The sequence below is a fragment of the Trichosurus vulpecula genome, chromosome 2, assembly GCF_011100635.1.
Source record: "Trichosurus vulpecula isolate mTriVul1 chromosome 2, mTriVul1.pri, whole genome shotgun sequence".
Taxonomy (NCBI): Eukaryota; Metazoa; Chordata; class Mammalia; order Diprotodontia; family Phalangeridae; genus Trichosurus; species Trichosurus vulpecula.
The window spans coordinates 329,235,973-329,250,091 of NC_050574.1; the positions used below are offsets into that span (position 1 = coordinate 329,235,973).

The 14,119-nt window shown below is 40.0% G+C and overlaps 1 protein-coding gene across 6 annotated transcripts in view; it reads left to right on the forward strand.

Moving 5' to 3' along the window:
* Window positions 1–6,811: 6,811 nt before the first annotated feature.
* Window positions 6,812–14,119, forward strand: part of LRCH3 (leucine rich repeats and calponin homology domain containing 3) — a 158,832-nt gene continuing 151,524 nt past the window's right edge. For 3 of the 6 annotated variants that reach the window (XM_036743307.1, XM_036743309.1, XM_036743311.1), the window contains exon 1: window positions 7,434–7,734. In XM_036743307.1, coding sequence (XP_036599202.1) covers window positions 7,440–7,734 — 295 coding nt within the window. In that variant the 5' untranslated portion in view covers window positions 7,434–7,439. Of the gene's footprint in view, window positions 7,735–14,119 lie in introns of all 6 variants that reach the window. The other 3 variants (XM_036743308.1, XM_036743312.1, XM_036743310.1) reach the window with 3 other exon arrangements.

Consider the following 14,119-nt stretch of genomic DNA (forward strand, 5'->3'; position numbering starts at 1 on the left):
GCAGCTAATTGGTGTTAGTCATCCTGTTCCAGTGTATACAATTTCTATGTTCCAGGATGCAATATAAAAATCTTTTTGCATCAAGATCGATGCAAAACATTGATGCAATGCATCATGAAAAGAAAGTTTGTATTTAATGAGAAGGTGCTTTACACTGTACTTTTTGGTATTTTTTGGAAAAGTTACTACATTTGGAACTATTCTGAAGCTGTTAATTTTTTTTAAAAATAAAATGTTGCAGGTTTCATATGGTCTATTCCTAGTTATAAAGCCTGAAATGGTAACCTAAGGTAAAAGATTTTGTGGGTTTAAATAGGGTTTTCATGAAAAGGAAAAGGGTGACTATTTTTTTAAATGGGTGGAGTATCAAGGTTGCTTTAAATATTTACTTAGGAGTACTTAAAAATAAAATTTTGATATTACACTAAATCAACCTGTGCACCCAGACAGAGGTCCACACGTGAGCTGGACACCTTGAAGTAAATTTTCATAGTGACATAGTAGCATCTGTTAATGGTAATATTTCTCCACTTCCTTTCTTTTTTTTTTTTTTTCCTCTTTTTTGGAGGAGGGAAGGCAGGGCAATTGGGGTTAAGTGACTTGCCCAAGGTCACACAGCTAGTACATGTGTCAGGTGTCTGAGGCCACATTTGAACTCAGGTCCTCCTGACTCCAGGACCAGTGCTTTACGCGCTGCGCCACCTAGCTGCCCCAACATTTCTTCACTTCGAAAGAAGCCACGTTCCTATTTAGGACTGGTATACCATTTCTAAGGTGATTTTTAAACCTATTTAAGAATTTAAACCCAGCGTAGTTTATTGAATAGTGAGTAACCCTCTGGGTCTAGCTTTCACACTTTGTAATGCTAAGCAAATCACTTAATCTCAGAGCTCCCAGGCCATATTTAGAAAACAAGTTTCAGAATCCTTGTTGCTCTGCCTTGATAATGGCAGTTTCCTCAGCGAAAGGTGCTGCACACCAAGGAAGTCACAGGACTAGACCCAGATCTCCCTCTCCATACCCCCTCTACGTAGATATTTTGTAAAACAGCTGAACATGGTGGTGGTGGAGGAGGGAGAGCAGAGTGAGAACTATAGAGAGTTCATTACCTAACAGTCATTAAACACCTATGTTTGTACAACTGTATTAGGCGCCCAGAGGAATATAAAGAATATGTGAGGTACAGGTAACATGGCAGTCTTTAAAGAGCTTACATTTTAGGTGGTAAGCAAGAAACAAGTCATGCAAAGTAATATATGATTAATAGAATGAATAGTCTAGGGAGAGGATTACATGATGTCTGTACTTTTAGGCTACATGAGACAAGATAAAAATACCTGAATTAGGAGTCCTGATTCACCAGTTATGTGACTTTATGAAAGTCACTTAATGTCTCTGAATCTCACACTATCCTTTAAAAATCCATCAAAAGTATTAGGCATCCCACCCTGTACTGAGTTCTGAGAGTTCAATGACAAAAAATGAAGCAGTCCCAGGCTTTATTTAAACAAAATCTGCCTTAACAGATTCTTGTTTGAATCAAATAAGATAATAGGCATAAAAGTTACTGTAACTGAAAAATTATATAAATTTCAAACGACGCATAAAACAAAATGTGTAAAATACTATTCTAGTGCCTCACTGAGGTATGAAGGTGACCCTGGAGGTTGTTTTACCATAACACAAGCACTATCAGGTTCTGCCAACAGGAAAGTTTGACCTGGTGCCTGGCATCTGAGGATCAGCCTACCTAAACTGGAAACACTCCTTCTTTGCCCAATAGCAACTCATGAAGACTACCAAGGGATGTATGAGTTGGAATCTTCATTGATAGAATGAAATGTCTTACTGCAGCAAAGCAATCAGGGAACCTTCTCTTTTGATCTTCAAATTACATCTCGATGGTATAGCATGGCAAACATCCAAAAGATACTATTAACTGTTCATCATTATTGAAAAAACTTTAGATTTAGGACTGGAAAGAACCTTTAAAGATCCTTTAGTCCAAGTGATTTTACAGAAATGGAACTTGAAACTCAAAGAACTTGTGACTTGTGACAAATGTAGCAGTCAGGATTCAAAACCAGATCCTCTAAGCCACAAATGTAGCACTCTTTCTGATATACCACATTAACTCTCCTACCATCCCCATCATCCTTTACCTTTTTCAGGATCTTCCTTCCTCAATTTTCCCTTCTGTATATTTCTCTGATCCTCACACTAACTTTAAAGAAAAACAGATTCCCCCCTGCCCTGAAAAACTTTGATGTTTTTTAAGTTAAAATATTTTTTACACCTATCATTTCTAGAAATATTTCTCCCTCCTCCCCTCTAAATTGAACCCTTCCTTGAATCATAGAAAAAACTAATGCAAGAACACAAAATATTTGATAATATATAAAACATTTTGTTTTAATTTTTTATTTTTAATTTAGTTAAATTATTAAACTAAATATAATTTTAATTATATATAAATTTATGTATACATAATTAAAAATTATAAAATATAATTTATATAAAATTAATATAAAATATTAATTGAATTATTTAAACTTTTTAATTCGAGTTGCCCCAATTGGAAGAAGGGAGGTAGGTAAGTTTCATAATCTCTGCACCTTTTAGAAAATACATTTTAATGGATAACTTTTATTTTTACATTAGATTCATTTTGATCTTCATGGTTTCATCCTATTTATCCTTCCACTCACTGCTAAATTCCTGAAAGTGTACATTTGTTTCCTTGATTGCATTAATCCATTCTGTCCCTAATCTTAGGAGGCAGCTAGCTAGGTGGCTTAGTGGATAGAGTGCTGGGGCTGGAGTCAGAAGACTTTTGAGTTCAAATCCAGCCTCAGACACTTACTACCTGTATGACCCTGAACAAGTGATTTAACCTCTGTTTGCCTTAATCCACTGGAGAAGGAAATAGCAAACCATTCCAGTTTCTTTGTCACAGTCAGAAACTATTCAATAAGTCCCTAATCCTAGAAGTCTTTCTTTTGTTCCCACCTTTCTTATGAAACTACCTCAGGAAAGTTACCAGTGACCTTATCAAATTAAACATCCTTTTTAGTGCTGCTTATCCCTATTTTGTTAATTTAATTCTTATCTTTGACTTTTTAGCTCCATTTGAAGCCATTGATATGCAATCACGATTTTTTTCTTAACTTCTCTTTTTCACATCTTATTTTGTCTGCTCCTCTTTCTCAAATTATCTACTTATGAATATGCATCTAAAGCTCTGTTTCGATCTTTCTGCTCTTTTTTCCCTAAGCCCTCCCCGTGTAAGCCTTCAAGATCTCATAGACTGACCCATTTTATTTGGATTACTCCCAAATATTTAATCTCCAGCCCCAGTCTTCAGTTTTTGATCTATATTTTCAACTCTGTACCGTTAGGTTTTGATACACGTATGCCTCTTAACACCTTAGCCTCAGAATGGTTCAAAATAAAACTTTTTTTGGAGGGGGGAAGGCAGGGCAATTGGGGTTAAGTGACTTGCCCAAGGTCACACAGCCAGTAAATGTGTCGAGTGTCTGAGGCTGCATTTGAAGTCAGGTCCTCCTGACTCCAGAGCTGGTGCTTTACTCCCTGCGCCCCCTAGCTGCCCCATAAGACCTATTTTTTCATCCAACATCAGCTCCCCCTACTAATTTTGTTATTTATATCAATATCATGCATCCTCCAAACCACTATGGCTTAAAGCTTCCAGAATCATCTTGATCTCTTTCCTCTACCTCAATCCCTACCAGGGGTAGGGAACCTGTGAATTTTTTTAGGGATTTGTTCTATGAAATTTGGATTTAGTCAAAGGGCTGCACTTGAGGACCTAGAGGGCCACATGTGGCCTTGGCTTAAGGTTCCCCACGTGAATGCATCTTGTCTCTCCATTCTTTTTCCATTCCTAGGGCCACTCTTATTCCAGGTTTTTATTACAGCGTGTCTGGCCTATTACAAAAATTACAAAACCTAATTGAACTTCCTGCCTCTAGTCTTCCCCACCTCCCCTAGAATCTATCCTGGAATCATTTTAGAACTGGAAAGAACCTCAAAAAGACCATTTTATACTGATAGCTTAGACTTCATTTGAGTAAAGCAGAGCATCAGAGAAAACTAGTTCTGGAAATTACATGAATATTCAAGTGATATTTTTCCCAGCAGGTCTGATTTTTGTTGAAGTCCAATACATTATCTAGTTTTTACTAGCAATTTTCTGAGGAAAAATAAAATTTTGAGGAAATTAAGATGTCTAAGGCCAGAAAGGTTCTACGTCAATTTCATAATTCTAGAATGGGATACTCCTTTTTGTCTTGCTCCAAATTTGTATAGCTATCCATTAAGTAACACGTTCTGCTCTTTTCTGTTATAAAAAGTCAAGTCTGGTTTAATCTCTCTCTCCCCCCCCTCCACCTCCCAAGGGAAGTTCCCATTTAGGTCACTCTGGAAATCCCCTTTTCCCTTATTTCCTCTCCTGCTCAAGTCTGTAATACAGTTCATGGAGATTTAAACTTTAACAATAGACCTCAGAATTTGAAATACCATAAGATACCCAAATCTGCAATACCTATGTTCGTAAGCATTCTGTTAAATTATTTTGAATCTAAAGCTGAATAAAAGTGTTGCTACAGCAAAAATAGGCTTGGTTGAATTCACCCCTTGGCAGCTGTAATACCTCTTAGGGAGGGAAAGTCCCAATGCTGAGGTAATGATGCATTAAGAGTATTTGACCAGAATGTGGTATAATAATCTGAGAAGAAAATAACTTTCAAATATCATGCTCTCCTATAAAGTAAATATGAGGATTGATTATTAGGAATTCTAATAAAGAGAGTGGGATCAATTTGGATTGTGATCTTAATTTCTTAGCTTTTGGTTAAATCACAAAGGTGGCCATAGTGGTTCCTATTCTAGTGCAGGGATGAGAACAATGGTTAGTTGTTGTGTTCCTCTTACTGCTTACTGAAGTTGGATGGCTAAGAACAAATTGAAAAGTCCATGGCACCAATTCCAACCCTAAATTGTCCTTTTTTTTTTTTTCCTGTTCCTGCTTCCGGGCAACAGAACATCATTTGGGAAAGATGTAGACAATTGTAGAACTGAACCATTACAAATTATGACTATTTTCAACTTGATTCATGGAGCTATTCATAAACCTTTTCATTGTCTTTCATTAACTCTTTAGTGCACATAATGAAAGGGGAAGCAGACCTTTTATTCTTTCACTCACTCCCCGCCTACTGATCCTACCCGACCCATTCCCAGAAGATGACCACCATCTCTTTTATGGAAGTCATTGACGCCATTTGCAAGTCAACTCAGCATTTATTAAGGATCTAGTATTTTCCAATGACTCTGTTAGGCAGTGGCAATATAAAGGCAAAAACAGAATTGACCTTGCTCTTCACTCATATAGCAAAAGTTTTACATCACCTCTTCATTTATTTTTCCCTCAGTCTCCTGGAAGAGTCAAGATGAGCTTAAATTTATTTTAGAACACCACGCGCCATTCAGGTCAGCCTCTTGGGAGGTTTAATTACCCCCATATTTAACAGTAATTTCTAACTACATGCTCCCTCTCCCTCCCCCCAAAAATAAACTTCCAGCCCCAGCTCTTAACACTTCATGTGTATAGGGCCTGGGGTCCGCCACACCGGTGTCTCATGGACTGCCCATACTGGTTTTCCTTAAAATCAATTTACTCCGTATAGCAGCAGGTGGCGCTAAATTGACAAAGCATATTATAAAATAGCGGTGAGGGTTATTTGGAAGAAACACAACTGGTCATTTCTCTTGAATGATTTCATTTTTGGCCCAGCTTGCCCTGTAGTTTCTCCCATGCTCAATTTTAAAGAGCTCCAGATCCAAAATCTAGACTTATTTGGATTTGAATAACCAATAAACTCAACAAGTATAAATCACACCTAGTCCCTACGTGTGAGGAACAAGGCTGGTGTAGCAGTAGTGGGGAAGGACGAACGCAGACAAGCGTACCATCCAAGGTAGAGATTAGGGAATGTGGAGAGGGAGGCTAGATGTCACAGTGCTGTCCCATTTAGTAAAACCAAAAAATCCCACTTAGAGGACAAATGAGGATGCGTTTATGGTAAGACTAGAGAAATCAGTAATATTTAGAGCGATCCGATGGGTAAAAAGTGTGCCTGAGGAACAAGTGCCAGAATGACTATTTTCCAACAGAGGGCGGGAGAGCAGTTTTGTTTCTGTTTTTTTTTTTAAATCTGAAACCTCCGGCACCTCCCACTGAAAAGTGCGTGTAGAAGCCAACTTCTCGCTTCTGATATGCCTCAAGCAACAGATAATAAATACGCAAAGCCTCTTTGATCTACCATCCCTCAGCGCCTTCTCCTTCACTAAGCAACGGTCATTGCTGAGGTGCCCCGCCTGCCTTCTCGGAACTTGATTCCAAAGAAGTAACTTTCTAAGCTTCATTCCTCTGACAGACTTGAGTGAGGACCGCCAAGAAACATATTTGTCAAGAAAAAGGGTCCCCAGTTATTTTTGCAAGGAAAAGGTGCTTTTGATTCCCTGAAGTCTTGAGGTGGGAGGAGTGGAGGTGTGGGTTCTTAAATTTTTGATCGAAGTGGGGTGGGGCTGAAAGTAGCTTCAAGGCTGAATAGAGAGAATACAGCTATCTAAAAGCAGGACAGTAGTCATAAATAAACAACGGGGCGAGCAGATGAACAGCAACTTTTTGATAGTACTTTTTTTTTAAACTACCTATTTTTAATTACAGAAAATTCCGTTGTCTACGTCACATCGGCATTTATTTTGTGGCCCCACGTCATGGTTCAAAACCTCAGATGGACTAACACGGGGACTCGATTGTCAAGCCTTGCCTAGGGTAAGGCCCACCAATACAAGCTTTGCGGCTGCCCGAAGCCCTCGCGTCCCTCTGGCAATCGCTGCAGATCCAGAGAAGGAACGAAGGGCAGCAGCGATTAGTTGTTTAGATTAGATTAGATTTAGATTAGATTTAAGACTTGATTAGGCAGGCGTCCCTGGTCTGCCCCGGTAGGAACCTAAGCGGCATCCACGGCGTTCACTGCAATACAAGGTGCATGCCTTGTAAGAGCTGGAGCCAACTTCGGGGTTGCTGTTTGTATTTATTCGTGGGTTTAGGGCGCGGTTTAACCTTTCCCCTTCTGCCCCTTAATAATCATTTCAGTGAAATATTCGCTTAGTCACGTCTTGACCTCGGCTGTTCGGTCTAGCCCAGAGGGCCTGCAGACCCAAGCGCTTCGCTCAGAAAAACAAACAAACCTGCGCTGCACAGTCGCAGGCTGGAGTGGGGAACTCGAAATCGCCAACCTCCCCCAGCTCTCCGCTTCCCGGCCTCGCGCGCAGGCGCAGGCGCCGGCCTAGCGGTGCGGGGGCCCAAGCCTTCTACCTCTTCTCCCTCCCACCCTTGAGCCTCTCGACGCATGCGCCCTCTCCGCAGCCGGAGAGGAGTCGGCTGGGAAATGGCGGCCGCGGGCATAGTGGCAGTTACTGCCGCTGCCGAGAACTCGGGGCTAGCGGCGTCGAGCAACAGTTTCTGCGGGGTAAACTGCGGCCCAAGTCCCGGGACGGGCCCGGGTCCGGCCTCGTGGAGCCGTTCCCTCGACCGGGCCTTAGAAGAGGCGGCAGTAACGGGAACGCTGAGCCTGAGCGGCCGGAAACTGAGGGAGTTTCCCCGGGGAGCGGCCAACCACGACCTGACGGACACCACCCGGGCCGGTGAGCTGGGGCAGGGGGGTCGGGGAAGGGGGTGGGGGGCGCATCGCCACCGCGCGGGGGGTGACGGGATGGGACGGGACGGTGCGGGCGGGGCCGGAGAGGACCGGAGAGGAGGGGGGCGAGCGCCCGCCGGGAGGAAGGGAGGGGAGGGGAGACCCCAGGGTTCCCGGGATGGGGGCTTGGATAACGGATCCCCGGCCCAACTCCCGGCTCCCTTCCTGCCCTAAAGGGGCGGCGGCCGCAAGCCCGTCCTCCCAGCCCCGAGGGAACTAGGGACCGGACAGCATCCTTCTGGGTGACAGAAGGATGACTGGGTGTGTAAATGTAGGACGGGACGGGGCGGGGATTAGTGGTTTCCTATCTTCTCTTAGAAAGTTGCTTCCTTACTGCCACTCCCCGAGGTCTGTTTTGAGGGGGGTCCCACGCCGTTGGGTGGCTGCTGAGACAGTCCGCTTTGGGGGAAGTTTTGATTAACACCTGGGGCGCCGGCTTTTTGTTGGTAATGGCCCGACTGTGGGGATGGGGTACCTGCATTGTTTAAACACACACACTCACACACACACACACACACACACACACACACACACACACCCCACCATTAAGTAAATTGCTTTAGATCAGGAGTTCTTAACATGTTTCAATTCCTGGCAGTCTGCTGAATTCTATGGATCCCTTCTCAGTGTAATGTTTTTTAAGGCATAAAAGAAACCAATTATATTGAACTACAGTTCGAAAACAAAACTTCAAGGACCCCAGGTTAAGAACCCGTGGTAGACTGTTGTTAGGAACTCTTGTAATACAGTTTGTTACTGTATCGTTACTGTAATTACAGTGAGGTGGTGGAGCTTGAGGCGTAGTTCCATTTAGGATCTGGATCCTGTATTTTCTCTGTTAGAAATTATGCATTATTTTTCTTTTGTAGATGTCTTGCGCAGTTTCTTAGAAGCCAAATGTGTCTGGTGATGGCAAGTTAAACACCTTGTTTAAGATACAGCACCCTCCTAGAGTAGATTAAAAAAAAAACCGTATCCATTCATGAGTTTAAACAAACAGAAAACTTGGTCTCTAATTTGGACTTCTTATGAATTCCCTGCACAGCTGTGTTTGAGGAAATTAAATACGCTTTATTTTTTGTAAGGTGTTTTTGGCCACAAAAGAAATAACGCTTGGCTTCTTAATTCAAAATGGAAACAATAGTATGCATCATTTATTAATGAAGAGCCTGATGGTCTGCTTATTTATATTCACTTATATCTGAATAACTTACACGTTGTTAGGTTTTGTGCAAATTCTATATTTGGTACCAACTCATTGAAGGTTCACAAATATGAACTACCAGTGTTCTAACACCAATATTAGAAAAGTGAGCAAAACAAGACTGATATAACTTAGTTTGTGTCCATGGAAATTAGAGGAAAGTTTTAAACACAGACTCAGTTTGTTATATGATACTCATGTGTAATTCTGAATCTTGGTGGTGGCTGTGTCAGTGATAAAGAATTATGTTGTGCATTTGCTTTTCCTTTTTATTTTATAATTTGAATATCTCACGTAATATATGTAACTCTTATTTCTGCTTCACCCTGTACCACTATTTTGGTAGGAACTGTACACTTCTCTAATCAGCATTTTGTATGTAATTTGCATTTTGTAAATGATCAGTCTTAAAAATGAAAGTTGCTTGCCCTGCTAAACCTGAGCAGTCACTGGCGTTATGCCTGCTTATTGAAAGACAGCATCTAAATCTGTAACTGGTAGCTACAATTTCTGCATTTTGTTACAAAAGTAACTTCCTGAGGTAGTAGTGAACATGATCTTATCATTTCAGTATTACTTCATTGATCCTGAACCTAAGGAACATGTTCCTTAAAAAAAATATACCTAATTCATTGTCTTTACTACTTTGAAGCAGTTTTTGGAGATCCTCCTGGAAGTTTTAGGAAATGTATTCACTCGGTGAAAGTCGACTTCAAGTCCTCTGTTGATAGGACACTGCTTCAGTAAAAGTTTTCTCTTATAGAAGCACATTCATAATCAAATTTAGTTTATTACGTTTTAAATTCACAAAAATGTTTTTCTATGTGTGGGCCCTGTTGTTGACACTTTTAATCTAACATATACAAAAAAAAACCCAACCTTCTAAGGGTTAATGTTTTTATTTTTACTCAAATTGGTTTTTTAAAAGAAACATTTTATCATTTCAGAGTACATCTGGTTGTTCTGCCTCTTTCGGTACAAAAATCGTATATTCTAGAGCCATGTTTGCCATAAGCCATACCAAAATTATCCTAGTTTTTGCTTAAACTATACAAAATTTGGAAGTGTTACGTGAATCCTAGCTTCACAGTCTATTACATTGTACAGAATACATAATGTAGGAGTTTCACATTCTAGAAACTTTGATCCGTGGATACATAGAGCATGATTATCTACTGGGAACATTTAAAACAATCAGAGGGGTAAAAACAAAGTGTGGAAGTTATATTTCCAATTCTAATATGTAAGACATAATGGGGAAACACTCAACTTGAGAGATAAGTGACATGATCACAACAATGAACAGAGAAGATTGCTTCAGATTTTGAAAAAATCAGCAACCAGGTTTATTAATCTTAGGTCAATTTAGGTCATTTGGGATTACATAGAAGACAGCATGACATAGTGGGAAGAGTTATTGCTGTTACACTAATAAGTTGTGTGACCATGACCAAAATCATTTAATCTCTCTGAGTCTTCATTTCTTCATCTGTAAAATAAGTACATTGGACTAGACATATTCCACAGGCCTTTCCAGTTCTGAGATTATATGAGGAGACATAGACCTTCCTCTTAATTAAAGGGATACGTCAAAAAGTCTGGTATCCAGAAGGCTTAAGGTTTTTGATAATCCAAATTTTGAAGGAAATGGGTTTTACAGATGATGCTGTAAACCACTGAGAATTTGGCACTCAACAGGCTATGACTAAAAGGATTTCAGAGAAACATTGGAGCCTGTTGATATTAAACAAAATGATGTAGTATTAGAGTGCCTTCCCAACTCCCCAACCCACTACTTCCAATTTAACATTAGAATTGGGTTCTAGTACAGGTCCATGCTGAAATCAAACAAGTATACTTTTGCAGCCTACTTCAGATACTATTCTGTTTGTTTGTTTTTTAAGGCACTCAGGGTTAAGTGACTTGCCCAGGGTCACACAGTTAGTACGTGGCAAGTGTCTGAGGCTGGATTTGAACTCAGGTCCTTGTGACTCTGGTCCCGTGCTCTATGCATTGTGCCACCTAGGTGCCCTTTCAGATACTCTTCTTAATTGAATATGTTGATTGTATCAATTACATTGTAAGAGTAAGGACTGCTTGCTGTAGTTCTTCATCTTGTGTCTAGTGCCTTACAATAAGTTCTTAATAAATATTTGTTGAATTTGTTGAATTGACTGAGTAGTGATTCTGGCCATCTTCATTCAGCAAGCAAGCATTTATGAAGCCCCCTATTGTGTGCAAGGCAAAAATAAAAAGGGAACAGCTGCCTTAAAGGAGTTTACACTCTATTGGGTGGAAATGGTTTACACATTTATTGGGCAATGACATGCACACAGATGGGTAAATGCAAAATATATACAAAAAAGTACAAAGTAAGTTTTTTTGGTGGAGAGACCACTAGCTTCTGGGGGGTGCGGAGGATCAGGATAATCCTTATTTAGGAGGTTGAACCTAAGATCAGTCTTGAAAGAAACTAGAAATTGTAGTGCAGCCCCCTCATTTTACTCATGAGCCAACTATATGTAGTAAATGTGACAGAGGCAAGATCTAAACCTAGGTTATCTGATTTCAAAATCACTACTTTATCTCTAAACTCATCCCTATTTTGAATTTCCTAATTACTATTAAGGACACTATCATCTTTTCAGTCACCCAGATTTGCAAAATTAGTGTCATCTTCAATTCCTTACTCTCACTCATCATACATTTCCAATGAGTTGCCGCATCTAAAAATTTCTTTCTCCACAACATCTCTTACATCTATTTCATTTCCATTCACACACAGCCATAATCTTATTTCAGGCCTTCGTTATCTCTGGCCTAGACTATTATAATGGCCTTCTAATTGGCCTCCCTGTCTCTAGTCTTTCCCCCCTGCAATCTGTCCTCCCCACAGCTGCCAAAATGATTTTCTAAAAACATAGGTCTGGTCAGGTCACTCCCTTCTCAACAGTTTCCAGTGGTTCCCCAGTCACTTCTAAATATTACTTTCTCTTTTGAGCATTTAAACATTTTCACAACCTGGGCCCTTCTATTCCTTTCAGTCTTCTTACACATTACTCTCCTCTACACACTTTACTGTTTAGTCATATTAGCTTCCTTGTTGTTCCTTACATTGCTGACTTCTGTCTCCCATCTCCATGCCATTTACTGGCTATCCTCCACACTAGAAATGCTCTCTTGACTCATTTTGGCCTCTTAGTTTCCCTGGCTTCCTTTAGGACTCAATTTCTGCTAGTGGCTTTTCCCAGTTGCCTCAGCTGCTACTATACTGCCTTTCTCTCTAAGGCTTCCTTCCATCCACTTTATGTATCTCATGTGTTCCAGTTGATGTACTTGTCATCCCCACGGGAATGCAAACTCCTTAAAGAGGGAGCATTGTTTTTATGTTTGTGTTCTGAACCCAGCATTAAGTACAATGTCTGGTGTATATAGTAAGGGCTTGATAAATGTGTATTGACTGGTTAAATGATTATGTCCATATATGTGCATGTACATGTATATAAAATCAGGATCTTAGTCCTATTTCATTGTGCTTCTAGAGAGACTGACATTACTGCAAAGGTCTGTGGGTAGATGGCCTGTTGAGTCAAACATTTTAATAACTCTAGTGCTTAAATGGTGTGGTTCTTAAGTTTGCAAATGACACAAAGCTGGAAGAATCAGCTAATACCTCAGACATCAGGCTCCTGACACCCGAGGGTGATGGGCCAGGTTGAAATTTAATAGAGATAAGTGTAGTTCTACACTGTAGTTGGGTTTGACATTTCAACTGCACAAACAAAGGATGGGGCAGGTGTGACTCTACAACAGATCCAGAGGATTTTAGTGGACTGCAAACTTAATACAAATAGACAGTATAACATGACAGCCAAGAAAAGCCAGTGTAGTAGCCGGTTACATCAATAGAAGCTCATTGTCCAGAATGTAGAGTAATGTGTAAGAAGTAATAACAGAGAGAAGTAAGCCTTGTTGTCCTCTGTCATCCCATAACAGAATAATGCATTCAGTCTGAGCCCTACATTTTTGAAATGACATCGACAAATTGGACTATATGAAGAGGAGGGTAGGCTTTTCAGCAAATACATGAGGAAAGAAATGGGCTTTTGTGTCAGTGTGAGAACTGAAATCATACCATAAAAGGATTGGTTGAAGGAACTGGGGATATTTAGCTTGGAGAGAGCTTGGGGATATATACAGGGTGTTCCAGAAGTCTGGACACATAGACAGAAATGCATATTTTCAAGAAATGAAATGATTGAAATTTTCAAATAACATCTTCAATATGATTTCCATCATTTTTGATGCAAAGGTTGATGCACCTTGAAAGATTCATGTGAACTTTATGCAATAACTCAATAACTCCACATTGCCATCAATTTTAGCGCGTTCACTCTTGGAATATAAATATGAAATCATATGATGTTATTTGAAGTTGAAGATGTTATTTGTTAATATTCCAATTAAATAAAATGTTGTCGAAAATTTCAGTCATTTCATTTCTTGAAAATATGCATTTTTGCCTATGTACCCAGACTTTAGGAACACCCTGTAGGATACATGATAGTTTTCAAGTATTTGAAGAGCTATCATATGGAAGACAGAGTAGAATTGTTTTTATTGACCTCAAAGAGCAGTACTAGTTGGGAGTTACAGAGGAAGATTTTGAGGTGTTCCCAGGAAGTGCTTTTTGGAACATTCAAAAGTTTAATGGACTACTTCTGGAGATGAGTTCTCCCTTATTACAGGTTTCTTAGTGGAAGATCATTTGTGGGAGATTCCTGTTCAAGTATAGGAATTCTGAGATTTTGGATTCTTAGTCTCTACCAGCTCTCTCCTCTCTCCCTCCACCTTCCTCTCATCTTCTTTGTTTCTGTTGATAGCGTTTCCCTTTTCCAAGTAGCCTCAGTTTAATTGATAGGTTGTTTTATCCGTACATTTGCCATCATTTGCTAAATCTTATGTTCACAGTTACCACTTTGTACTCCTACTTCTACCACCCTATTTCACTAGTCTTCTTCCTCCCAATTCCTTACTTTTATAGAATTATACATCTCCAGATGTAGGAGGGACCTTATAGGCCATCTAATCCAGTTCCCTCATTTTTTAAAATTTTTTTTTTATTTGC